Source organism: Littorina saxatilis, unplaced genomic scaffold (genome assembly GCF_037325665.1).
Source record: "Littorina saxatilis isolate snail1 unplaced genomic scaffold, US_GU_Lsax_2.0 scaffold_530, whole genome shotgun sequence".
NCBI lineage: Eukaryota > Metazoa > Mollusca > Gastropoda > Littorinimorpha > Littorinidae > Littorina > Littorina saxatilis.
Window position 1 is genome coordinate 1 of NW_027126781.1, and position 27,463 is coordinate 27,463.

General features: G+C 41.8%; 4 protein-coding genes across 4 annotated transcripts in view; 3 read left to right on the forward strand and 1 right to left on the reverse strand.

Annotated features, from left to right (window-relative positions):
- The first annotated feature begins 4,558 nt into the window (after nucleotides 1-4,558).
- LOC138955273 (myb/SANT-like DNA-binding domain-containing protein 4) lies at nucleotides 4,559-10,391 on the forward strand. The gene is made up of 6 exons (XM_070326907.1): nucleotides 4,559-5,182; nucleotides 5,835-5,951; nucleotides 6,771-6,836; nucleotides 7,908-7,958; nucleotides 8,639-8,689; nucleotides 9,358-10,391. Exons 1-6 carry the CDS (start codon nucleotides 4,831-4,833, stop codon nucleotides 9,708-9,710), a joined length of 990 nt encoding a protein of 329 aa, XP_070183008.1. The 5' UTR covers nucleotides 4,559-4,830; the 3' UTR covers nucleotides 9,711-10,391.
- Nucleotides 9,394-13,274, reverse strand: LOC138955271 (putative nuclease HARBI1). The gene is made up of 4 exons (XM_070326906.1): nucleotides 12,569-13,274; nucleotides 11,643-11,985; nucleotides 10,961-11,168; nucleotides 9,394-9,531 (listed from the first exon to the last, which is right to left on the reverse strand). Exons 1-3 carry the CDS (start codon nucleotides 13,097-13,099, stop codon nucleotides 10,978-10,980), a joined length of 1,065 nt encoding a protein of 354 aa, XP_070183007.1. The 5' UTR covers nucleotides 13,100-13,274; the 3' UTR covers nucleotides 9,394-9,531; nucleotides 10,961-10,977.
- A 3,500-nt stretch (nucleotides 13,275-16,774) lies between these two features.
- LOC138955269 (uncharacterized) lies at nucleotides 16,775-17,913 on the forward strand. The gene has a single exon (XM_070326903.1). The coding sequence runs from the start codon at nucleotides 16,775-16,777 to the stop codon at nucleotides 17,543-17,545; it is 771 nt and encodes a 256-aa protein (XP_070183004.1). The 3' UTR covers nucleotides 17,546-17,913.
- Nucleotides 17,914-19,864: 1,951 nt separating this feature from the next.
- LOC138955270 (protein c-Fos-like) overlaps nucleotides 19,865-27,463 on the forward strand; it is a 33,084-nt gene continuing 25,485 nt past the window's right edge. The window contains exon 1 of the mRNA XM_070326904.1: nucleotides 19,865-22,029. The gene's annotated coding sequence lies outside the window, so the exon portion shown is untranslated. The remainder of the gene's footprint in view (nucleotides 22,030-27,463) is intronic.

Consider the following 27,463-nt stretch of genomic DNA (forward strand, 5'->3'; position numbering starts at 1 on the left):
TGGGATGGCAGCAGTGATGTCCACTTGAAAAAGTTAGACTCTCTCTATCGTCGCTCGGCTAAACTCATCGTAAAAGATAATGCCTCAACAGATATAAAATTAAAAATGCTTAACTTTCTTCCACTGGAAAAGCATCTCCAATTATGACTGGTGGACTGGGTGGCCGAGTGGTAACGCACTTGCGCTCGGAAGCGAGAGGTTGCGAGTTCGACCCTGGGTCAGGGCGTTAGCAATTTTCTCCCCCCTTTCCTAACCTAGGTGGTGGGTTCAAGTGCTAGTCTTTCGGATGAGACGAAAAACCGAGGTCCCTTCGTGTACACTACATTGGTGTGTGCACGTTAAAGATCCCACGATTGACAAAAGGGTCTTTCCTGGCAAAATTGTATAGGCATAGATAAAAATGTCCACCAAAATACCCGTGTGACTTAGAACAATAGGCCGTGAAAAGTAGGATATGCGCCGAAATGGCTGCGATCTGCTGGCCGATGTGAATGCGTGATGTATTGTGTAAAAAAAATTCCATCTCACACGGCATAAATAAATATGTGCGCGATATAAATTGCATAAAATAAAAATAAAAATTTAAAACTAAAAAATAAATCCCTGCGCTTAGAACTGTACCCACGGAATACGCGCGATATAAGCCTCATATTGATTGATTGATTGATCTCAAGTTAAACAAAGCCATTTTCATGCATACATTGTATTACGGTTAAGTGCCGATTTACATTACATCATTATTTAATAAAGCTACCGACAGATATGGGTCAGTCAACTTGATCCCACCGATTCCACGAATTGACCTTTATCAGACCAGTCTTGCTTTTTCGGGTACATCAGTTTGGAATTCACTTTCATCATCCTTTAAGCAAAGCACTTAAAGTCATTAAAAAGTTTTAAAAAATGTGTTAAAAAACACTTAATGTCTGAGTAGTTTAAAGCGTTTTGATTTACCACACTTAGTATTACGTCAAAGATATGCTGTGCATTGTATATTCTGAACATATTTTTGTTGTACTATTGCTACATGTTTGATTGCTACCAGCTTGTACTTATAATTACCTGCATAGTATGAATTTGATTTTTATGAATAACCACATAATTATGTATGCTCTTCATGCCTCTTCATCATCATCATCATCAGCATCAGCATCATCATTATCATCATCATCATCATCATCGTTATCTTTGTCATCACGCGCTGAAGTTTTCCGACCTCCTTTTGTTGGTTAACTTTTTAATTTTTAATTTTTTAATTTTATCATTGTGTATTTGTTCGTCCCAAGGACAGATTGTAAGAAAAGGCGTAGCCTTAAATCTTAATCCTTGTTAAATAAAGTTCAATTCAATTCTCTCTCTCTCTCTCTCCCTCTCTCTCTCTCTCTCTCTCTCTCTCTCTCTCTCTCTTCTCTCTCTCTCTCTCTCTCTCTCTCTCTTTCTCTCTCATGCACTCTCTTTCTCCTTCTCTCACTCTTCTACGCTCTCTCTCTCTCTCTCTCTCTCTCTCTCTCTCTCTCTCTCTCTCTCTCTCTCTCATGCACTGCACTCTCTTTCTTTTTCTCTCTCTTTCTTTCCTACGCTCGCTCTTTCTCTCTCTCTCTCTCTCTCTCTTTCTTTCTCTCTCTCTCTCTCTCTCTCTCTCTCTCTCTCTCTCTCGCACACATGCACTCTCTTTCTTCTTCTCTCTCTTTCTTCTACGCTCGCTCTTTCACTCTCTCTCTCTCTCTCTCTCCCTCTCTCTCTCTCTCTCTCTCTCTCTCTCATGCACTCTCTTTCTCCTTCTCTCTCTCTCTCTTCTACGTACGCCCGCTCTTTCTCACTCTCCCTCTCTCTCTCCTCACTATCTCTCTCTAGCTCTCTCTCTCTCTCTCTCTCTCTCTCTCTCTCCTTCCTATCTCTCTCCTCTCTCTCTCTCTCTCTCTCTCTCTCTCTTCGCAAATGTCAGTATTATTATTATTATTATTATTGTGATCATTTTTATGCGCCTAATCTAGATATAGCCCTAGGCGCTTACATATTAATTTCTGCCGTTTGAAATATGTGTGTGTGTGTGTGTGTGTGTGTATATATGTTGGTGTGGTTCTCATTGCTTCAAGAAAGGTCATACAGTGTGAAAAGAATAATACAGGGTACACTGACATTCGGTCAACGCACTCCACACCACTTGTTCACAAGGAAACTCTCACGCTTTGCAATTTCACGTGAGCGCAGTGTCACATGTCCACACAATCACACACACACACACACATACACGTACGCACGCACACACACACACACACTCGTACGCACGCACACACACGCACGCGCACGCACGCACCCACGCACTCTCTCTCACACACACACACACGCTCGCACGTACGCACACGCACACGCACGCACGCTCGCACACGCACACACACACACCCTCACACACACACTGACAATCACAAGTACATCGACCCAACGGTCTTTAAAGTGGACAGACAGACAAACAACAAACAGACAGATAATGAACTTAGCTATATATACACAAGCGTTGCTGATGCTCTCAGTCTCTGGCGAGAATGATGGTCCGACTCCAGCGAAAATGAAGTGACACAACAACAAAAGAAGATACTGCTCTGCTGCAAGACCGTGACTTGGACAGGACAAAACGATTACGTTTCTTTTACAACATATACATCTGGTGCGCTGCTGATTGAAAAAAACAACATGTGTGAGAAACAAAGTCTACTTTTAAACATCAACTTGATCGTTTTTGAAAAGAGTGCTATTTCAATGAAGCACAGTTTCCGCATTTGCTAGGTAGCCTACATGTTGACCCCACATTGCGGATAGCTGCTGCTCGGGGTCACTTTAAAGCCTCAAATTAACTGGGCGAATTCGACCACGCGAAGTATACCTCGCGAACCTGGCCGCACGGAGCTTTAGCACTGAGTTTTCGGTAAAAAGACTTCGCGAAGACGACTTCGGGCTGAATGCAGGACCGCCTTTAGGCCTGTCCGTAACTGGGCGAAGTCGACAACGCGTACAGAATACTCCTCGAAGCTTGCCGCACGGACCTTTAGCACTGATCTTTAGGTAAAAAGACTTCGCGAAGCTTGCCGCACGGACCTTTAGCACTGATCTTTAGGTAAAAAGACTTCGCGAAGCTTGCCGCACGGACCTTTAGCACTGATCTTTAGGTAAAAAGACTTCGCGAAGCTTGCCGCACGGACCTTTAGCACTGATCTTTAGGTAAAAAGACTTCGCGAAGCTTGCCGCACGGACCTTTAGCACTGATCTTTAGGTAAAAAGACTTCGCGAAGCTTGCCGCACGGACCTTTAGCACTGATCTTTCGGTAAAAAGACTTCGCGAAGTCGACTTCGGGCTCAATTAAAGACCACCTTTACGGTCGGAAGGTAGAGACAAGAAGATTCAATCAAATGTAGCTTTCAGTCGTGTACATGCAACAGCGGTATCTTAAAGGCACAGTACTTAAGCCTCCCGTAAACCATCACAGAGCGCCCCGAGCGTCTACATACAGTACAAGCATACTTCCATTTGAACGCTCACCGAACGGGAACATCCTGGCTGCTTTCTGTCGAGCGTGAGAAATTTTCAAAGAATTTATTTTCGTGGACTTGCTCCTCTACAACAATGGCGCCTCGTTTTGGTGCTGGACGGCTGTTATGAATATTCAATACCGGAAATCACGCCCGGACAGTAAGCCTCCCGTAAACCATCACAGATACTGTCAGGCTTTTACACACAGTACAAACACCCTTCCATTTGAACGCTCACCAAACGGGAACATCATAGGTGCCCTACGTAAAGAGCGAGCAATTTTTAAAGAATTAATTTTGCAGATTGTCTCGAACACTTTTTGGACCCATCCTGAACTCAGGTCAAAAATGAGTTACTTCTATCGATGTAAACTGGCGATAGCCGTGGATCGATGATTATCAGAATGTTTTTGGACCGTGGTGCGTTTTTGCGCTAGACCTAACTTTTAAAATCTAAATAATAAATTGACAGCTTGTTACACAAACATTCTTTAATCATAAAAGAATTCTTTTTTCATCAAGACAAGATCAGTACAATTCGAAGTTGTGAAAGTTTGAAAAAAGAAAAGCCCGGAAGCAGGGTCACGCAAGGGTCGAAGCAGACGACGGTTTATGCATAATTATCGCCGTTCCTCTCAACAGTCAAAAGCCATCGCTAGAGTTCTTGTGAACCACAGCCGTTTGTTTCGTGCATAAAAACGTGCTATTGTAGATAAGCTCACATCGAGTCGCATTCAAATGACTAACTGACGACTACATTGTGAAAAAGGGAAACTGGATCACACGGGTTCACGATGGCTCAGGGGTAAGATAAACCACGCAAAAATAAATTATTTGAAAATTGTTCGCTCTTTACGGAGGGCACCTAGGATGTTCTCAATCGGTGAGTGTTTAAATGAAAGGGTGTTTGTACTGTGTGTAAAAGCCTGACCGTATCTGTGATGGTTTACGGGAGGCTTACTGTGCCTTTAAAGTACCTTTTTTGAAGCGTCTTCTCTCACATGGCTGCACGGCAATAATGAGTCAAGGGGTGTTATGCATGAGTGACGTCGAAAGTACACGCCGACTTCAGCGAAGTCATGACTTGAAAGTCGCCGCCTACCGCAGGCGCTCAGTCGGTATGCACGGGTGACGACTTGACCGCCGACTTTCAAGTTGCCGTGGAAAGCAAGGTCACGTTTGCGTCATCAGTCAAGCTCGGGGAATTCCCGGGAAATACCTGCCAATACGCATGCGCGATGGCCGTTTGCTAACTTCCTTCTTCCATTGCGCGCTTTTGGGTTGGGTTTTAGAAAGAGCAGAGAAATGGAGGGCAAAAATGCGAAAAAACCCAATTTTAGGATGAAAGAGAATGCAGTCTTGCTGGAGGAGGTTGCTCTCCACAAGGACTTAATCCTCAGTAAACACAAAAGTGGTGTTACACAGAAGAAAAAACGTCGAGTGTGGGAAGCGATCGCTGGTAAAGTGAACGCAATGGGATCGAACGGGAGATCTTGGGGACAGTGCTCCAAAAAGTGGAGAGACCTAAAAACGGCCGTGGAGTCGAAAAGCAAGCATGGGAGAGGTACTGGGGGAGGAGAACCGAAGCCTCCCGTACCCTTTGAGGACATAGTAATGGGGATCATCGGCCTTAACACGACCAAAACCAATGGGATAGGTAAGAAAATGGTCTTTCATTTTACTTTAGCGTGCACGTGTCGTCTGCTGTAGGTTTTGATTAGTGTCAATGTTCTGCTTGTGGGATTTAAGATCTGTTTCTTTTGACGAAAAATTAACAGGCTGTCCCAAAACCTTTTTAATATCATGATGATTATTCATAAATTCAAAGAACTTTACAAGACAATGTCTTTTCTTGTGTAACTTGTAACTGTAAGCTGCTTGTTGTTTTGATTACATTTTCTGAATTAATTGCATGAGAAAAAGGGTTGAAGTGTAACACCTGTGTATGCCATTACACCCCCCCCCCCCCCCCCCATTTCAAGTGAGTGTCTGTAATGTCTTGCTGATTGAAGATGAGGTTTAAAAATGAATCCCTTGAATTTTGTTATTAATTACTCGCGTCACATCAAATGAGCAACACAGCGCACCTCTATGACAGTCACTTTCACAAACTTGTAATGTTAGAAGTATTAGTATTCAATTCATCCCAGAGTATTTATTTACACACAATTGTCACCAGTCAGACACTTTTAGGGGGTATACAATATTTATTGGTATTTAATATGCCATGTACACATATTTAGCAAAGCTAAAACATGCCAACAACTCAAAATTCAAAACCATGATATGATTTTATCACAATTTTTCAGATGGTGGCATTGATACTTCCTCTTTAAATGACAACTCTGCTGACACCGGTGACAGTGATGATGATTTGCTGAATCAGAATGATGAGGATGATGCAGGGCACAAAGACCAACCGCCAGGTACAATGTTGTAATCTTTTGGATGTTAACTTCACAGGTTTTATTCACATCATGTAAAATGACATCCACAGTCAGTGCACTCTGGAACTAGCAGTTTGATAATGCACAATCAGTGCACTCTGGAATTAGCGGTTAGAACTTAGATAATGCACAATCAATGCACAATCAATGCACTCTGGAACCAGCGGTTTGATAATGCACAAAAGTGCAATCTGGAATTAGCGGTTTGATAATGCACAGTCAGTGCACTCTGGAATTAGCGGTTTGATAATGCACAATCAGTGCACTCTGGAATTAGCGGTTTGATAATGCACAATCAGTGCACTCTGGAATTAGCGGTTTGATAATGCACAATCAGTGCACTCTGGAATTAGCGGTTTGATAATGCACAATCAGTGCACTCTGGAATTAGCGGTTTGATAATGCACAATCAGTGCACTCTGGAATTAGCGGTTTGATAATGCACAATCAGTGCACTCTGGAATTAGCGGTTTGATAATGCACAATCAGTGCACTCTGGAATTAGCGGTTTGATAATGCACAATCAGTGCACTCTGGAATTAGCGGTTAGAACTTAGATAATGCACAATCAATGCACTCTGGAACCAGCGGTTTGATAATGCACAAAAGTGCAATCTGGAATAAGCGGTTTGATAATGCACAATCAGTGCAATCTGGAATTAGCAGTTTGATAAAGCACAATCATGAATCGATGTACTCGGGAAATATGAAATGTGTGCTTGTAACTCTTGTAATATTATGGGGTTGGCGTAAATATTTTGACTTCTATTTAAAACAATAATTGCTTCTGTTGTGCAGCCTCTGTTGTTAATCTCCCCCTGCGGATCAGCCCTTTGGACGGCTCATTGATCATCGAGACAAATGGTGAGCAGTTGACACTTGATATGTAATATGCAGATATTATTTGTGTAATATTGAGAACTCAAACATGTAGTATATTTATGTTGTCATCAATCTAATTATTGCTTCTAAATAACTTCATTTTTTTCAAATCTCCTTGGACACTATATCCAATACCTTTCTCCTCCTACCCTAAAATGGGTCACTAGGCGTCTAGCGTAGCAGCTGAATGTCTTTGATGTAGGTTTCCCAGACCTAAGACCCCACCCCCTGCCTCCTCTACAATAGGCGACTTGCACAATCGAGCTCGAGACAGAAATCCCGCGAACAATCGGAGTAATTATGGGTAACCTCGCAAGATCTGCCGGCGCGAAGCGGTCATGTTTTGAAAGCTCTGTGGGAGATAGCGTTTCAGTGCAGACACTTCGCCCTAAAAATGGTGAATTTGCACTGTGCAGCAGTTGGCTGCACCAAGGATAGCCGGAAGAATGATCATAAAGTTCGTTCAAAGTACCTAACCATCACCCGTAAACATATGAAAGGCGATTGATTTAAATAAAAAAAATTACGCAAGCCAAAGAACACTCGCTTGAATAGCGATGTCTGAATTCTCTTCGACATCAATATTACATGCCATCCTGGAACAGTACTCTGTTGTCTGTTAAATAACTTTACCAGATTCAGTTTCTTGTATCCTGAATATATTTTTTGTTGTTGAGGTAATTGTGGAACTTTGGTACTTACAATCGCATGAAAATTCTGTGGTTCGGTGGTCATTGTCAGATCTGACGCTGTAAATGCATCATAAGGAACGATAACTCTTGAGAGCAAAAAGTTCGCACACAGGCCAGTGAACTTTCCTTCTCTTTCAAAAAGAAGAGCTGTCTCCAGCGGGATTGTGCAAATCGGCTATTGCAAGACAACCAACAGGATCACAGCATTCATTTGATGTCTTTATCATGTTTAATTTAATACTCTAATCTTAAGTTACATATCTTAGTTACTTTGGAATAATGACAAGTTATTGTAGTGTTTTGTACTTTTCAAATTCTAGTTTTAGAAAACTATCAGCAGCATGTCTTTTTGTTTGTGTAGCCGCCGTTGCAGTGCAGCCTTCCACATCCACTTCAAGCAAGAACAACGCTGGTAAGTACCACCACTGTATGCTTTGAAATTTATTAACCCTTACACTGGTGCAATTCCGTAACACATGTTACATGATACATAGCCACTGGTGAATTAACAGAGAAAAAAATAAAGAAAAACGGTCATATAGATTTTCGCATCCATGGGAGGTAATCGGTAATCGGAACTGACCAAACAGACTTGCAATAGCCGACTTACACAATACCGCTGGAGACAGCTCTTCTTTTTGAAAGAGAAGGAAAGTTCACTGGCCTGTGTGCGAACTTTTTGCGCTCGAGACAGCTCTTCTTTTTGAAAGAGAAGGAAAATTCACTGGCCTGTGTGCGAACTTTTTGCTCTCATGAGCAAAAAGTTCGCACACAAGCCAGTGACAAGAGCAAAAAGTTCGCACACAGGCCAGTGAACTTTCCTTGAGAGCAAAAAGTTCGCACACATGCCAGTGAACTTTCCTTCTCTTTCAAAAAGAAGAGCTGTCTCGAGCGGGATTGTGCAAGTCGGCAATTGCAAGCCAACCAACAGGATCACAGCATTCATTTGATGTCTTTATCATGGGTAATTTAATACTCTAATCTTAAGTTACATATCTTAGTTACTTTGGAATAATCATAATGACAAGGTATTGTACTTTTCAAATTCTAGTTTTAGAAAACTATCAGCAGCATGTCTTTTTGTTTGTGTAGCCGCCGTTGCAGAGCAGCCTTCCACATCCACTTCAAGCAAGAACAACGCTGGTAAGTACCGCCACTGTATACTTTGAAATTTATTAACTGAGTAGGATACATTTTTTTCACATTATGCCCTAAACTTGCACTTAACCGACAGATTCTGTGGTGTCCTATTTGTGACACATCGATGGTCATTTTAGTGCTGAGTTACTCAAATTGAAAATGTGTGATTTATTCACATATTGCCGAGAAACAGCTGGCAGTTTCAGTTCAATATATTCAATCATATGTGTACCATTGAATTCATTTTAACTCGGTGATCGACAGTTGCTTGTGTGTGCAGTAACTTTTGTCACAATGAAAGCAATGTACAGATTTGTGCTGTATTTTCAAGAAGCTGTCAGTGTCACTACTCAATAAGATAGGAAGAATCATTTACATTAAATTACAAACTATTCTTTTTTTTTATTTGGTGTTTAACGTCGTTTTTAACCGCGAAGGTCTCTATCGCGACGGATACAAACTATTTATTTCATTTGTAGTTAGGATAAGCATGAGACATATAACACAGTTCAGATATTAAAAAAAAAGAAAAAGAAATTCTCTAAATCTTCTTTACAAATATGGCAATGCTCACAGTCAGTGTTGCATGCCTAAATAATGGCTTCTCTCATACTATGACACTACAATTCTCATGCCTCAATCAAAAATCTTTCTTTTCACAACTGTTTCAGTGACAGTTGCAAGAACAACAGGATTGGCAGCAGCATCACCTCGCGCTGGGTTGAGCAGCAATGGTGATGTGCAGTCCCCATTCAACAGGAGTGGTGTGCAGTCCCCATACAACAGGAAGTCCTTTGCGAGGAAGAGGAGGCAGTCGGGCTTTCGCATGCAGGAAAACGAGGACCCTGAAGAAGACACACTGTTTAAGGAGTGGCTCTCTAGCGACATAAGGAAAAACAATGCCCAAACTGACAGAGAAAGGGCCCAAACAGACAGAGAAAGGCTACAACTAGAGGTTTTGTCTCTCAAGAAAAGGAAAATTCAAATGGAATTGTTATACATGGAGAGAGAGGTCGCATCATAAGTCAGTGAACCTGCTGAATTAGTCTAACTAATCGTGTGGTACAGTGTGTTCTGACTGGTCCTGTAAATCGCATGATATGATAAACTGGCATTGGATGTACAGGCTTTTTTTGGGGTGTGAAGAGGATGATAAAGCTCTAGGTGTCTTAAAGTTTGCTCCTACTCTAGTCATTTCCTGTTTGTTATACTTACATCTAGTCAATTTTGCTCATTTAGGCTGCATTTCCAACTTAATTCAGGTTTTGTTTCTGAAGAAAAGAAAGATTCGAATGGAATTAATACAAATAAATGGAGACAAGGGTCACATCATCAGTCTGTGAACCTGCTGCATTAGACTAACCAATGTGTGGTACAGTGTGTAATGACTGACTGTTCCCATAAATAGCATGAATAAACTTCTCATGCACAAACAATGCTGGTAATAAACAGTTTGTTTTTGTGTGTGAGCATTAAGTGAAGATGATGATAAACCTCGACCCTGTCTCCGTACTTTACAGTATTCATCCAATAAGATTTTTTTCTTACAAAGGAGGACAACTTTGCTCCCACTCTAGTCATTTCCTCGTTGTGATACTTATATCTAGTCAATTTTGGATGGCCACACTCCTACTTTGTCTTATGATGGACATTTCTCATATGTTATGTACCATTTCGAGTTAAAGAATTGTGTGTAAATAAAAATCTGTTCTTTTAAATATCTCCTTTGTGTCCCCATTGAATGGAAGCAGTGATCATTGTGGTTGTATTTTTTTTTTCTCCAAAAGTGACTGTATCTTGTATGATTGTTTAAAGACAGCATTGTGACACTATTGTGTACTATGGCATAAATGTGATTCAGCACACCTTTGCATGTTAAACAGTTTAATGCAGCCACTCTGAAAATGCCTTCTTGCGAATAGTTCTGTCAAAACCAGATTTTGCAATACAGTGTAATATTTGGTGTAACAGAATTGATGCTGCACAATCATTTTGAAGGGTACAGCTCTGTAACACTGAGCAATCAGCAGGAGACATACTATGACTAGGTACATGGCTTCGGTACATTATATCAAATTACTTTATATCAAACCGTGGGATGTGAAGGTGTGCATCTCTTCTCAGTATGCACTGCAAAAATAGTGTAAAATGAGGAACTTGTGGCTATTTGCTTTATTGGAAAGAAAAACTTACCTCAAATAAATTATGAATCTATGAACGAGGTCCATCTCTATTTCAAATTTCTTTCACGACAACAAATAATATTAAAATTACCTTGAATGTGAATTGCATCAGAAACAATTATTGATGATCCTTGCCCTGGCCGCCTTTCCAGCTGCTGCCCTCGCTCTCTCGGTAATGTTCATTTGCCCTTCACATGGGATGGGGGCATCCCCATCATCGTCATCAAAATAGTCCGGGCCTTCATCCGGTGGCAGGGGCAGGTTCAAATGCCGGGCCCGGTTGTGCAGCATGAAGCAAACTGTATAAATAAATAACAACTTAATAAACTGATCAAGTAAGAAAACTCAATCCACATTGATTGATGTAACTCTCCTCTGCATGGAATAAGACCATCCCTCCACTTGGTCAGATACCAAACATGAACAGCCTGTACGCTCTCTGTACACAGTGATAAATATGACAGTGAAGAAAATTCCATCTCACCACGTCAAGCAGTCAGTGTGTTGATTTTTAAAATCTGACCAAGCGGAGGGATCGTGTTATCCCTATTTTAGCCTGACCGAGACAGAGTTTAACGAGGTGAAGTGGGCCTTCAAGTTAGAACTAACAGTTTGTGCATAAACACATAATTTGCCGCATGAGAATCAAATTATGCTTTTTCAACACTAGTAGTTTGAACTGAGAAATGAATATTAGCAGCTGAAAACAACTAGTTTATACATGTATTAATATTATCTATATATACAAACATATATATATTTAAATCACATACCTGGGATCACTCTGCAGGCCTTCCGGGGCTGAAGCCTCAAGCCATAGCGGAGACACTGCCACCTCTGCTTTGCCACTCCGATGCTCCGCTCTACAGTAGTCCGGGTGGAGCTGTGCGCAAAGTTATAGCCGGTCTCCTGTCGTGTTTCAGGATTTTGTACAGGTGTCATGAGCCATGTCCGTAGCATGTACCCGCTATCCCCCAAAATGATGCCATCAAGGGGTGGTGCGTTGCTCTCAAATGAGTCAAACAGGGGCGACTCCCTCAGAATCCTGGCATCGTGGACTGATCCAGGCCACCGGGCAATCACATTTATAAATTTCAAATCTGCATCACAGATCACCTGCAACAAACCAAATGTTAACATTAACATCACATTAACTTGTACTTGCAAAATGTACATGTTATACATGGACATATGTATGTACAAACAGGTGGGAAAATGTTATTCAACCTATAGTGCTTTTGTTCATAACACATTAGTTGTCCTTCATAAAACTATGGATGTTTGTAGTAAAGTGCAAATCTTTGCAGAAACTCTGGAAAGACAAGACCCAACCATGTATTTTCAAAATGCATGAGCCGCAGACCAAATACAAATTTATACAAGTATACACTGACATAATAATGCAGCTGCACTCACAAGAATTCAGAATATTTTAAACTAATTAAAGGGTGTTTGCACTCCATCTACGGTACACATCTTCTGGCTAATAACACATTTCTTTGCTCTTATTTTCAACAATCATAATTTGTAATATGTCTTCTTTTTTTTAAGGTTTTAATTTACAGTGTTAGTAAATGTCTGCTAATGCAAAATAATCCAGCCTGCATCAGTGCAGTATAAAAACTATAATTGCTCTTTATTCTGTCACTCGACTTGCTGTCAATGTCATTGGTTCAAAGTGTATATATATCCAGCTCACCTGAACATTGATCGAATGGAAATTTTTTCTGTTGACGAACTCGTGTTCTTGGAAGAAAGGTGCTTGGATTCGTATCTGTGTCCCGTCCACACAGCCCACGACGTTGGGGAATCCCTGCATATCAAAAAAATCCACTTTGTTTCTGTCAGCTTTTTCTTGGTTTGGCATGACAATCCACTCACCAACGTGTGCCAAAAGAGCATCGGTGACACGGCTGATGGTCCTCGATGCTGTAGACTGGGTCACCCCAAACAAGTCACCAATTACGTTTTGAAGGGTGCCGGTGGCGTAAAATCTGAGGGTCAAAAGCACCTGTAACACAGGTGTCAGTGCTCCTTGGCGACGAACTGGAAACTCTATGTCATCACAGATCTCATCTGTCAGTTCCAAAATGAAATGGCGAGGGAACCGAAATCTTGTAAACACTTCTCTGTCGTCCAGCACTTCTAACGGGTGCGTTCTGTCTCGAAATACTCGATGGCGACGAAAAACTCGTCGATTGCGGTGTTCGAAAGCGATGAATGCGGCCATTTTGATTTCCTGTAGTCGGCGTGTAAACCATTTAGACGACCTCCGGAGCACGTCTAAATTTAGTCGCCAGTTTAGGCGGCACAAGCGTGTAGTCGCCACTCGTGCATACCGTGTAAATCGCGGTAGGCGGTGACCTCTGTTTGCACGCCGCCTAAACGTTTAGACGTCACTCATGCATAACACCCAAGAACGTGTTTTGAAACATAGAAGAGTTTTCGGTGTCGGCAGGGAAGGGGGTCGGTGAAGGTGGTGGTGGTGTTGGAGGGGGGGGGGAGTTACATAAGGCCAAAAAAAATAATAGGTGTGGTTACGGTAACATAGCCAAAAAAAATAGGGTAGGTAGGTAGGCAATCACTTTTTTTTTTTAAACTTTTTTTTCTAATGTGTACAAATTAAACCTACTTGACAGGGAAATAAGTGTGCGACTCGGGCGCTTTCGCTTTCATTGCGTTTTTTGCACTCGGTTTTTTTGTTTTTTTACAAATGTAATAAAAAGTTATAGGATCGGCCCCTAAAAATAGGGTAGGTCGGGTTACCGTAACCACACCTATTTTTTTTTTAGGCCTAAATGTAAAAGCACAATCCTTTCCATCAAAACAGTCCTGCTCACTATCGCACCATGTAGTGGCTTTTATACGATATTATTTTATTTATGCAAACAGTCCAACTCTGCACAAAAAGCAGTCACACTGTTGATTTTGGGTAAGTATCGAAGTGGAGGTATGCTCTGATCACATAATATATGAAAGCCTGCATGGGTAGATTTGTGGCGGTGAACAATACCCCTGACACGAGAAGGAGTGTACCTTTAATTCTGTGTATAACCGCAATCTTCTTCTTCTTCTCTTCGTTCATGGGCTGAAACTCCCACGTTCACTCATTTTTGTGCACAAATGGGTTTTTACGTTTATGACCGTTTTTACCCCGCCTTCAGGCTGCCATACGCCGCTTTTGGGGGAAGCATGCTGGGTATTTTCGTGTTTCTATAACTCGCCAAACTCTGACATGGATTACATGATCTTTTCCATGCGCACTTGGTCTTGTGCGTGCGTGTACACACGAAGGGGAATAAGGCACTGCCGGTCTGCACATAATTTGACCAGGGAGATCGGACAAATCTCCACCCCTAACCCACCAGGCGGCCGTGGCCGGGATTTGAACTCACGACCTTCCGATTATACTAAGCCGATGTCTTATCCACAAGGCCACTGCGCCCGTCTATAACCGCAATGAAAACCGGGAAAGACACGTGATAGGGATCGAGTGTTTATTGGGCAACGAACTGCTAGTTTATCGACCTGTCTCTCGAATGACGCACATTGGCCAAATCCCGTGATGGGCTTGTCACTAATGCAATAAGGAAAACAAAAATTCAAAAGGAGTGCAACAATATCCCCAACTACATACTAATAAGTTATTAGCATCGACTTTTAAAAAGGTATATTGATCGGTATAAAAAGTATATAATGTTACAACCATGATGACATTGTCTGACAGAAATGCACATTCATGCTAGCTCACTGTTAATCTGTAACATCGGCTTCCAAACAAAAAGTTATAGATCGGTTAACGAAGGTATCGATATCCAATCATAATGTTGTCTGACAGATATGCACTTTCTGGCAAACTATTACTGGTACATAAGTATGTAACAACGACCTTTAAAAAAAAAAGTATTGATCGGTTTATGACAGATTATTTGTATCCAACCATGAGATTGTCTGAAAGATATGTAAATTCTTGCTGGCATACGCCCAATAAAACGAGTGTCTCTTTTGAGTTCTATATCCTTCAGACAGAGTAGCTACTGACACTGACACGTGATTGACACTTAGCAAACACACGCTGCGGAGATAATGCACAACTAAATACTTGTATGTATTCCATGTGCTGATTGAGGTCACGACCTGCAATTTGCATAGATGTGTTAATGCATGCCGTAGGTTGACGTGAACAGAAACTAATTTAGACAAGAGACAGCGGGATAAGCTGCATTTGATCGAGGTGAATGTATTGTGTTCAAATCAGACATATGCACTTACGTTGCTGTCACTAGAGACTAGACAGGGGGCCTTGTTTTTTTCCTCCAGTAATAGCTGGCCGACCTTGACACAGTTGTCTGCGAATGCATAGCGCACATAGCAGAATGTCAGTCTCGTGTTTTTTTCATATTTTTTTTAATTAAATAGATATAGGGGGTGCTGTGTGTTTGTGTATGAGTGTGTGTGTGTTTGTGTGTGTGTGTGTGTGTTAGTGTGTGTGTGTGTGTGTGTTAGTGTGTGTGTGTGTGTTTGTGTATGAGTGTGTGTGTGTATGTGTGTGTATGTGTGTGTGTTTGTGTGTGTGTGTGTGTGTTTGTGTGTGTGTGTGTGTTCGTGTGTGTGTGTGTGTGCGGTGTGTGTGTGTCTGTCTGTCTGTCTGTCTGTCTGTCTGTCTGTCTGTCTGTCTGTCTGTCTGTACGTCTGTCGGTCGGTCTGTCTGTCTGTCTGTCTGTGTTTGTGACTGGCTGTCTGGTTGGTCTGTGTATCTGCATGTTTGTCTCTGGCTTGTGTATGTGTGTGCATTCATTTATACAATTACCCAAACACACACAAAACTATAATACTACATATATATATTGCGTATATGAGCCACGTGTGATTTAAAACAGCTGCAACCATAATTATATACTTACAGAGAAATAGGTAACGAAGAAGAAATAGAGGGGGCTATTGCAAAGTTTCATTTTTTTAATGAAATGTTGGTATGTTGGTACATGAACGATTTAATCAGGAGTTTAAATCATGACCCCGTAATTTAAACTTCGAAAGAAGGGAAAACAATTAATAAGGACACTGAATGAAAAACTCTCCTCCCCCACCCCCTCCCCCTACTCATCCCTTTCAAAATTACACCTATTAGTTTGTATGGCATCATTGCTTGTGTTCAAAAATAAATAATAATTACAGATGTATTTGTAATAACACTGCAGGGCACTGTGCATTCAATGTGTACGTGTGTTATTCGTTTGTTTCTACATTTTTTGTATTTCTTCAAAACTAGATTCAATTAATTTTAGTCATAACATTTCAAAGATAGAATTACTACAAGTCACACCTTGCATTGTGTCTGGACAGAACTATGCATTACTTTTTGTTGACTTAAGCATTCCCACAGAGAACTACATGGGTTTTGGGCGTTCACAACCTGGACTTGGCTTTACATGAAGACTGTCATATTTGTTTCTTCTTCAAGACACCCCTGAGCTGTTTGCCGCATCAACATTATTCACCAGGCTGTGTCAGCTATACATCATAGTTGTTGACCAACTATTAGCGAAGGAAAGTGAGTGATCGTGTTATGTGAAGATTGATATTCATTTGTTCCAGGGTTGGAGGTGCCAAAACAACAACACCAAGATATTTCGCAGTGCAAACCTGACCGACGAAGAGAAGGGCGAACTTATCCTGGAGCAACAGCGACACTTGAGTATTATAGTGGTTGCAGAGCGTCAATTCTACAAGGATGAAATAGCCCAGTGCAAGACGGCTGTCCAGGCAGGCGGCGTCCAGGCAGGGGCTTGGATTGACCGCTCTCACGGAGACTGCCCCAAACTCACGCCCCATTGCTGTTCATTATTGCTTTGATTTTGCGCAGCAGGTGCATCTTACAAGTAACGCTGCACAACCGGGCTCAATGTATTTCATGGTGCCGAGGAAATGTGCCATCTTCGGTGTCAACTGTGAGGCCATCCCTCAACAAGTCAACTTTCTTGTCGACGAAAGCGTCAACTGCAGTAAAGGGTCCACTGCTGTAATCAGCTACTTGCACTTCTTCTTCGAGAAATACGGACTAGGAGGAGAGCAAGTGCTCAGTCTGCATTGTGACAACTGTTCAGGGCAGAACAAAAATAACTTTGTAATGTGGTACCTGATCTGGCGCGTCATGAAAGGCCTTCACACAGAGATCAATGTACACTTCATGCCAGCCGGGCATACAAAGTTTGCCCCCGACTGGGCCTTTGGCCTGCTAAAGAAGTGCTTCCGGCGATCCGAGGTGTCCTGCCTCGATGGTTTGTGCAAGGTCGTGGGAGAGAGCACAGCAGTGAGCCACGTTAACATTCCACAGCTAGTCGGCAGGGAGGATGGCTCTACTCTTGTCAACACGTACGACTGGCAGACCTTCCTCAAGCCAGCGTTCAAGCTCCTGTCTGGCATGCTGAAGTTTGCCCACTTCATAATGTCACACCAGCACCCTGGCTGTGTCTTTGTGAAGATGTCTCTGGCTGAAGTTGAGGAGCAGCGGAACCTGCTGGTCAGCCGGGAAGCTTTCCGAGCCTTGGCAGACATGCCACTGATTCTGCCCACCCCCGGACTCTCGCGTGAGCGACAACCATACCTGTTCACCCAGATTCGTGAGTTTGTGCGCGAGGACAAGAGGGATGTGATGTGTCCACCCCCCAACTAACCTGCTTTCCATCTGCTTACTCATAGTATATGTGTTATATTGTAGTACATTTGTTTGTACACTACATTGGCTACACACTGTGATGCTACCGGGACTTGGTGGCAGTAAATGTTTTCAAGTTTAAGGATCACTGGAGTGACATTTTAAATAATGGAACTGGCTTGACTTCAGATCTGTGCAATCATGAAGTTCATTGTGTTTATTATTTGGATTGACTTGTGAATCAGGATTATTGAGTCTCTTTGCTTTCAAACCTGTTGTCCGAGGAGGAATCATTTGTGTGTAGTTGAAGGATAACGGTAAGGAATAGCAAAGCAAAATGCTGATACAAAAATTATTAGATTATAAACTTACCTCTGTTCAAAGTATTTGCCAGTAGGCTACATTCGTCTGTTCGACCCGGTTCTCTGACAGTTACAGCTGTTGCCTTCTAGACTCAAAGCTGCCCCCCCTCTCTCTCTCTCTCTCTCTCTCTCTCTCTCTCTCTCTCTCTCTCTCTCTCTCTCTCAGTCTCTCTCTCTCTCACACCCACCCTCTCTCTCTCTCTCTCTCTCTCTCTCTCTCTCTCTCTCTCTCTCTCTCTCTCTTTCAGTCGGTTTTCAGTGGGAACATTTTGCTTGCACTTTTTTTCTTTAGTTTTATCTTCAATTAAATTGTATATTTATTGTATGGAGGACAATCGACTTCAACAATTCAGATTCGTTTGAAATATTCATGTTTTAATGAGATTGATTTTGTTTTGTTTGTTTGTTTGCTTAACGCCCAGCCGACCACGAAGGGCCATATCAGGGCGGTGCTGCTTTGACATATAACGTGCGCCACACACAAAGACAGAAGTCGCAGCACAGGCTTCATATCTCACCCAGTCACATTATTCTGACACCGGACCAACCAGTCCCAGCACTAACCCCATAATGCCAGTCGCCAGGCGGAGCAGCCACTAGATTGCCAATTTTAAAGTCTTAGGTATGACCCGGCCGGGGTTCGAACCCACGACCTCCCGATCACGGGGCGGACGCCTTACCAAATGAGATTGATGTATCGTTCATATTTAAGTTCACTCAAGCAACCACAAATAAAAACCAAGTGAGATCAGTACTCTGTGATTTATTGTTTCGGTTCGTAAAAATGAACTTTAATAATAATACTTAAAATATGAAGCTTATGCTTTACAAACTAAGACAATGAATTATTTGAGAGAAGGTTTAAGTTGCACATGGCTTTTAGTAAGTTGTTATACACCCATTGGCATTATGTATTTTATGGAAGAGCATGGATAATTTTGACTGCTATTTTGGTGAGACCTAGTTTCTCGAATCACATTTTCACTATCAACTGTACTTTAAAAATCTCACAAATCCTACAGTGATACAAAATCACCATGGAAACAAGCATAAAACTGTTGTTTAGTGTACTCTGTACACATTTCATTCCATTAGAACGAAATTTAAGCATGGTTGCTAGGGACTCATCGCTGTTGAATGTGTCCAAACTTTAAGTCCAATTTCCTCAAAATGGCCACCATTAATACCCGTATTTCAAACTGCTCCTGAGTCTTCATTTGTGAAAGTATCCTTTTCATTTAAACATCACATGAAAGCTTGTTTTTTAAGCTTTCAGATGATATGCATATCTAAATTTTTCCAAAAATCAGGTTATCTACCATTTTGTCAGATCCGGTCACAAATGCCAGAAATTTAAAGAGGGACGGTATAAGTGTACAGCCCAGGTGCTGGCCATACAAACCCTTGTAGCCACGACAAAACTGAACACATTGGTTTTGATTTTTACATACAGTAAAACCTCCCATAACGACCACCCCCTCCCCCCCCTCTCTCTCTCCCTCTCTCTCTCTAGCTGACTTACTTGCGGCGTATGTGTGTGTTATGTGTGTATATATGTGTGTGTGTGTGTGTGTGTGTGTGTGTGTGTGTGTGTGTGTGTGTGTGTGTGTGTGTCCATTTGCGTGCGTGTGCCTCTGCGTCTGCGTCCGTATAGGCGTTTTTTTGCATGCATGAGTCAGTGTGAGTGTTTTATGGGCTCTTACAAATGTATTGAACACTTTAAAATAATGCATGCTCAGCGATCAACTTGCAGTCCCTTTAGCAAAGCTTTTCAAAATGTTGCCTTTGGGTTTTCCTTCCTGCATGGGTTATTACAAATGCGCCAGTGAAGGTTTTATAGCTTCCCCTTTGGTGGAAATCCCAACAAAATTACCATGTTAATTTTCCTGCTTTTTGACTGCCCAGCAAATCTTTTAAGTGATTTCACTGAGATTCGTAGGATTAGTGAAGTGGTTGCGTTCTCTGAAACGCAGCGCTCTCTCAAGTATTCTTTCGATGAACGTGAAAGTGAGTGGTGCTCACTTCAAGTTTTAGCAGTGCTGTGTTCCTTAGATTTGCAAAGTATGAATCTGATTCGAGGTGTAGCTGCAACGATAAAAATGACACATGTGTTTCGAGTTATGTAATTTCTTCTGTATTTGCACACTGGCAGAAAGATGCACACTTGTTTATAGAGTGTGTGATTATTCGCGTTCATCAACCATGATTATATTATTTGTTCTTCAAAACAGTTTTTCTCGGGCAGCGTGCCAATTGAATCAAAGCCAAAAAAACCAAACAATTATCGTGCAATATTGATCTTTTAACAACATGAACGCGTGGGACTTTGGCAGTACAAATCATTATTGCATCCGGGATTATGTTTCATGTTTATGCACAGTACACGAGTTTCGAGGACGCGCTCTACATTATGTGTCGAGTGTGTGTATACTGTACGCGGTGCAATGTGTGTACAGTATACACAGACAGGGAAAAACGCAGACTAGTCATAATCTGTACACGCTCAGTGTGTTAGTGTTAAGTCAACACAGACAACACTGAGACGGGTCCGGGATCAAAGGACTAGGGTATATATATATATATGTCAGTGTGTTGATTAGGCCCATACTTCGGCGCTCCCTAATTCGCCCGACAATGGCAGACATCGTGTTGTGTTTTAAACGGGTGGCTTTAACCATCAAAGGAAGTTAAAGGAAGCAGAGAGTTTGCCGTGTTTAATGGTAGCCCGAAAAGGAAATTAAGGAGGAGGAAAATAGAGACGACATCGATGGTCGAGATTGTGTGTGGTGATTATGTTTCTACACACCTCTACACAACTTTACCTACATGGCAGAGTGAGTGTTTGTGGTGTTTAATGGTGATCCAAAACATTTTTTTTTAAACTGATAATGAGGAAGAAAATTGTGAGCCATAATAACATGGTTTGAGACCGGCAATGATCACGATGATAGTGTGTTGTCCGTTAAACGATGGAAATTTAAACCCCCAAAAATATGCTGAGACACATTAAAAATGGTTTGAGATTAAAAGATGGCAGAGAGTTTGTGATGTTTAATGACGGTCCACACCATCAAATGCAGTTGAGAAGAAAGAGGAAGTAAGACAAATTAAAAATGGTTTGAGCCGGACAATTGCAGACTATTTGTGATGTTTAATGGCGGTCCGAACAACGGAAGGAAATTGAGGAGAAAGAGGAAGACAGTGATACATGATTATTAAACATGGTTTGAGTCCGACAATGGCAGATAGTGTGTCGCGTTTAATGGTGGCCCAAACCACGGAAGGAAATTGAGGGAACGAAGGAAGATGGTAAAACACACTAAACATGGTTTGAGACCAAGAAAGGCAGAGAGTTTGTGATGTTTAATTGCGGTCCTAACCACGGAAGGAAATTGAGGAGGAAGAGAGAGATGGCGAGACTAATTAAATATGGTTTGAGACCAACAATGGCAGAGAGTTTATCGTGTTTAATGGTGGACCGAACCACGAACGAAATTTGAGGAGGAAGAGGAAAATAGTATCAGACGCACTAGCAATGGTTTGATATTAACAATGGCAGAGACTTTGTGATGTTTAATGGTAGTTGAACCAGCGGAAGGAATTTGAGGAGGAGGAGGAGGAGGAGGAGGAAGATCATGAGAAACATAAAAAATGGCCGTGTGAAACAATCAATTTTGTGGTATTTCATCGGGTGGTTCGAAACAATCTGAGGAGGACGACGGTGGTACACATTAACATTGGATTGACATCAACAATGGCAGAGAGTGCGTGGTGTTTAATGGTGTAGTTTGAACCGCAAGATACAGCTGAAGAAGATGTGGAAGATATAGTTAGACACATTAAAACTCAAGAAAGAGTGTGTGGTCTTTCTGAACCATCAAAGGAAGGAGGAGAGGAGGAAGAGGAGAAAGAGGACGAAGATAAAGAGGAGACGTGCATGTGAGACCGACTAAAATGGTTTGAGAATGTACAATGGATGTGGGCCACAGCTGCATGGTTGTCCTTGACTTGAGGCAAATATCTATATAAGATCCACGGCTCAAGGTATCGACTGTGAAATTTTATACTATGCAGTCTACAGTGCGACTACGGCGACAGACAGTGCATTTCTTATCGACGGATGACAGCTGGAGAAAACAAGTAAGTTTTTGGCCCGGGGGTGGGAGGGGGGGGGGAGAGAGCTCTGTCTGTCTGTCGGTCTATCTATGCCTGTCTGTGTCTGTCTGTCTGTCTGTCTCTCTGTCTGTCCGTCTCTCTCTCTCTCTCTCTCTCTCTCTCTCTCTCTCTCTCTCTCTTTCTCTCTCTCTTTGTGCACGCACGCACGCAATTTCGTCTGCACGCGCACGCACCTACCCACGCATGCACGCACGCACACACACACACACACACACTCACACACACACACACACACTCACACACACACACACACACACACATACACACACATACTCACACACACACGGCACACACACACACACACATACACACACGGCACACACACACCACTGTACTGCGCCGGTTGGCCACCTAGTGGTAAGGCGTCCGCCCCCATCCTGAACTCAGGTTAAAATGAGTTCGGCTCATTCTCTCCCTTAAGTTTACCGATTTTTTTTTTTTTTTTTTTTTTTTTTTTTTACATATTTAGAGCTTTTTGTAATGTGTTATTGAAAAAAGCAGATTCGAAATCTTCGATAATGATTTTTCATGGTGTTTTGTAATTATTGAATTTCAGAAGAAATTTTATTTTAGACAGTTTCCAGCGAGCTATTTTTCGCGGATGTATTTACTGTGCAAACAACTCTAAATATGGCAACAGTGTCACGTGATAATCCACCGTTTGGTTTCGGCGGTCGCTGGAGCAGACAATTTTTTGACAGTAATGCAACCATACATTACGGTCTCCTTCCGGCAGCAGTCCCAAAATTTCGACTTGTTCTGACCTTAGAACGATGTCTTTATCATAACTGTGAAGAACAGAACGGAGACAACTGTCGAAGTCGGCCAATCTGCAATCATTTTCGTCTCGCGAACACTGCTAGCGAACAACATATGGGAGATAACTCTGTATTCTTCTTTTTCCAGCGTCGCGGACGACGCTGGTATCTGCGGTCGGGAAGACTTTTTACGAATTTGCCTCAGGGCGCCGCCATGTTTTCTGTGCTCGACTGCGAGCAGACCACAGGCACCTTACACCCAAAATTCTTGTAGGCATACACAGACGCAACATAGCATATACAGACAATAACACCCACAACACTTCAACTGCATATGAAAGGAATAAAAATAAATCCGCAAATCAGTCGCGCACAATACACCAGTTAGAAAAACAAGGAGTACCAAAGCGGCGTGCAGAAACTAAACTGACTCGGAGACTGAGAAGAAACATTTATCACACGATGTGGATAGCAAACATTAAAATAAAACAGATAAGTCAAGCAAAAAATAAACACAAATATCGAAAACACAATAAACAAAGGTAAAGAAAACAAAAAGAGATGCTTGCCGACAGTCAGTGTGTGTGTGCGTGGTTTGCCGTGTGCGTCAGCGGGGTGTGTGTGTGTGTGTGTGCGTGCGCGTGCATGCGTGCGTAGGCTACGTTCTTGCGTGTGTGCGTTCGAATGAGAAAGAAGAGAGAGAGAGGATTGAACAATGAGGTCACGTTCTCTGTCACATGAATACATATACACACACTGAAGGCTACTTCGGACACGAACACTTGCCAACAACTGTGGTTGGACATGCTTTTGAAATGTAATATTTTTTCGACATGATTTCTGGACATACGAATCCCGCTGTGTTGCCTACTGATGTTGCGAATGATGAAGGTTTTGAGTTGACTGACCTTGAGGAGGGATTGCATCAGGCGTTTATCGTCTCAAATTATATCCTTGCTACTTTTCAGGAGTCAACTATTGCCATTCATGGTAACTTGGATAGTCAATGTTTTTATTTGTTTGATTCCCATCAAAGAAACAGAAATGGTAACCATTCTTCAAATGGCGCTGCAGTTTTGATGTCATCAAGTTAATTCCTTTGCAGAATTGATTGATTTTCTCAAAAGCCATTATCAATGTGTTTATCAATTAACACCTGTTCATTTCTGTCCAACTGCAATGCAAACTCAATGTGGAGGAAACAAGGATTCATTACAAACAAGTCATCCCTGTACATCAACAGATTTATGTACCTCAATCAATACTGCTAGTATGAGTGACAGGAATCTAAAAGAAAAAACAACCAAACGCAAATGTACTACTACTTCTACGACTCGTTTGAATGTAAAACAGAAATGTAACACTATCTGTGACAATGACGGTTCTACGACTCGTTTGAAGGACAGTATAGATCGAACCTTAACCCACAACTACGACAATTTGTGTCAGACTTTTTTGAACAGGAAAATATGCCTCTGTTCAACAGTAACCAAAACATGGAAGATGTTTTTGAAACTTTACAGAAATGTAACACTAGCCTATCTGTGACAATGTTGCATTTGAATTGAACCCACATTTGTTGAACAGGAGAGAATGTTCCTGTTCAACAGTGCCCAAAACACTGAATCTGACGTTTTTGAATCTTTTCTGTCATCTAACTGAATCTGACGTTTTTGAATCTTTTCTGTCATCTAACCCAATTGCTCATGACTTCATCGATCTTGAACATGCCTACTTTTGAAAGAAAGACAGACAAAAGCGAAATCTGCATGTTAGCCATCTGCCTGAAATGGTCAATGCAGTTTTGTAAAATTGTCACAGCTGTTATGCACTTTTGTGAAATGGTCAGTGCTGTTGTGCACTTATGCAAAACTTGGTGCTGTGCTGTTAACATTTGAACAAAATGCATTTTGTTCAAATGTTTAGTGCAACTTGCTACTATATAATCGCTGTATGCGCTTTGTGGTAATAATGCACTGTTGTGAAAAGTTTGCGCTAAATGTTGGCACTATGCATCATTGTTGGAGCACCCTCCTGTAGATGCACCATGCTGAAAAATGTACTTATGAATCAAGCATTGACTGAAATAAACAATTTATATATCCAGCACAACATGCAATTCATTAACTTTTGACCCTAACCTTTAACACTTCCCAAAATAAATCTTTGGTGGACATTGCATCGACGCTGTTCATTTTGAATGAACATTTTTCTTGTGATAGATTCGCGTTGGACTGTAGCGTCCGTTCAGAGGGACTTAAAAGCGATAGCGTGGAGCGATGATGAATCAGAATGGTCCGCCCCGTGATCGGGAGGTCGTGGGTTCGAACCCCGGCCGGGTCATACCTAAGATTTTAAAATTGGCAATCTAGTGGCTGCTCCGCCTGGCGTCTGGCATTATGGGGTTAGTGCTAGGACTGGTTGGTCCGGTGTCAGAATAATGTGACTGGGTGAGACATGAAGCCTGTGCTGCGACTTCTGTCTTGTGTGTGGCGCACGTTATATGTCAAAACAGCACCGCCCTGATATGGCCCTTCGTGTTCGGCTGGGCGTTAAGCAAACAAGCAAACAAACTGTACTGCGCATGCAATAACAGGAGATGGACCTGGATATCAGGGTCGACTGAGGCGGACACACTTTTTCCTCGTTATCGAGCTTTCAGGACCACATTTGCATAATCATATGAACTGCAAAATCACCGTCTGTCAATACAATCCACTGTTATGTGTAACCGCTTTTTGGAGACCTAAAAAAAACTCAGAGTAAACCATGCAGGTCCAGAAAAGGAAGGAATCATAAAGTGAAGGTAATTCTGAAAAAGCAAGCTTATAAAGGAGGGGGGGTGACTGTGTGTGTGGGGGAAGGGGTGGGGGTAAACCGCGGTTCCCCTGTTTACGGTCGGTTATGGCGCCTCAAAAACGCACACGAATCACAAACAGGAAAGGCTGTTATCCATTGTACGTTGATATATAAAGCTACAACATAATGAAAAGGCAAAGTACACGGAAGTACAGCCCCGCATTGTTAAAGTTGTTAAAGGAATACTATTGATCTGACCATTTAGATGGACTTTCTGGCGAGTTTGACGAATGTGAAGAATCTGGGCAGTCCATTGTAGTCTAGAGACACCACCTGGGGGAAAGACGGGTAGCGCCATCTATGACGCGGTGGCTTAGTAACCGCATTACGAACACAAACAAGGGAAGTAACTCGTTGGAATTAACCTAGTCCAGCTCTCAAAAAGAGTGCACCTTTTTGCCGATTTTACGGCATTTGCTTTCAATAGACTTGCTTTTGCAAAGTGAAGGCAGTCCTCCTGCGCGGTAGCATTATCTGAAAAGCAAGAACCTTATGGTACTGTATAACGTTTTTTTCTTCGACATTATCCCTTAAAAGTTGTGCTGATGACAGTTAATAAAACAAGTCGCGTAAGGCGAAAATACAACATTTAGTCAAGCTCAGTCGAACTCACAGAATGAAACTGAACGCATTGCATTTTTTCCGCAAGACCGTACACTCGTAGCATCGTCTGTCCACCGCTCGTGGCAAAGGCAGTGAAATTAACAATCCAGAAAAGCGCGGTAGCGGTTGCGCTGAGGAGGATAGCACGCTTTTCTATATCTCTATTCTTTTTAACTCTCTGAACGTGTTTTTAATCCAAACATATCATATCTATATGTTTTTGGAATCAGGAACAGACAAGGAATAAGATGAAATTGTTTTTAAATCGATTTCGGAAATTTAATTTTAATCATAATTTTTATATTCTTAATTTTCAGAGCTTGTTTTTAATCCGAATATAACATATTTATATGTTTTTGGAATCAGAAAATGATGAAGAATACGATAAACGTAATTTTGGATCGTTTTATAAAAAATAATTTTAATTTCAATTTTCAGATTTTTAATGACCAAAGTCATAAATTAAATTTTAAGCCTCCAAGCTGAAATGCATTACCAAAGTCCGGCCTTTGTCGAAGATTGCTTGGCCAAAATTTCAATCAATTTGATTGAAAAATGAGGGTGTGACAGTGCCGCCTCAACTTTTACAAAATGCCGGATATGACGTCATCAAAGACATTTATCGAAAAAATGAAAAATATGTCTGGGAATATCATACCCAGGAACTCTCATGAAAAATTTCATAAAGATCGGTCCAGTAGTTTACTCTGAATCGCTCTACACACACACACACACACACACACACACACACACGCACACACACACAGACACACACACACACACATACACCACGACCCTCTTCTCGATTCCCCCCTCTATGTTAAAACATTTAGTCAAAACTTGACTAAATGTAAAAACCAGCAACTTTGAAAAAAACAAACACCACACACAATCAGAAAACAAACAAACAAAACACACACACACACACACACACACGCGCGCACGCACACACACACACACACACACGCACATGCACACACGCACACACACACACACGCACACACGCACACACACACACACACACTCACTCACACACACACACACACACACACACGCAGGCGCGATCGCACGTACGAGTGAATAAAATCTGAGAAATTACATTAGTAGCGCATAAACATAAGACAAACGCAACACTACAACATTGTTGATCAAAAACAGAAGTAAATTGTACTTAAAAG

What these genes read in the sequence shown, in the direction of transcription:
- LOC138955273 (XM_070326907.1), top strand. Translation starts at nt 4,831, where the DNA reads ATGGAGGGCAAAAATGCGAAAAAACCCAATTTTAGGATGAAAGAGAAT. An exon ending in GACCAAAACCAATGGGATAG is followed by an intron (nt 5,183 to 5,834) that starts GTAAGAAAATGG and finishes ACAATTTTTCAG; the next exon opens with ATGGTGGCATTGATACTTCC. An exon ending in GCACAAAGACCAACCGCCAG is followed by an intron (nt 5,952 to 6,770) that starts GTACAATGTTGT and finishes TCTGTTGTGCAG; the next exon opens with CCTCTGTTGTTAATCTCCCC.
- LOC138955271 (XM_070326906.1), bottom strand. Translation starts at nt 13,099, where the DNA reads ATGGCCGCATTCATCGCTTTCGAACACCGCAATCGACGAGTTTTTCGT. An exon ending in TCCATTCGATCAATGTTCAG is followed by an intron (nt 11,986 to 12,568) that starts GTGAGCTGGATA and finishes GGTTTGTTGCAG; the next exon opens with GTGATCTGTGATGCAGATTT. An exon ending in GGCCTGCAGAGTGATCCCAG is followed by an intron (nt 11,169 to 11,642) that starts GTATGTGATTTA and finishes TTATTTATACAG; the next exon opens with TTTGCTTCATGCTGCACAAC.
- LOC138955269 (XM_070326903.1), top strand. Translation starts at nt 16,775, where the DNA reads ATGTATTTCATGGTGCCGAGGAAATGTGCCATCTTCGGTGTCAACTGT.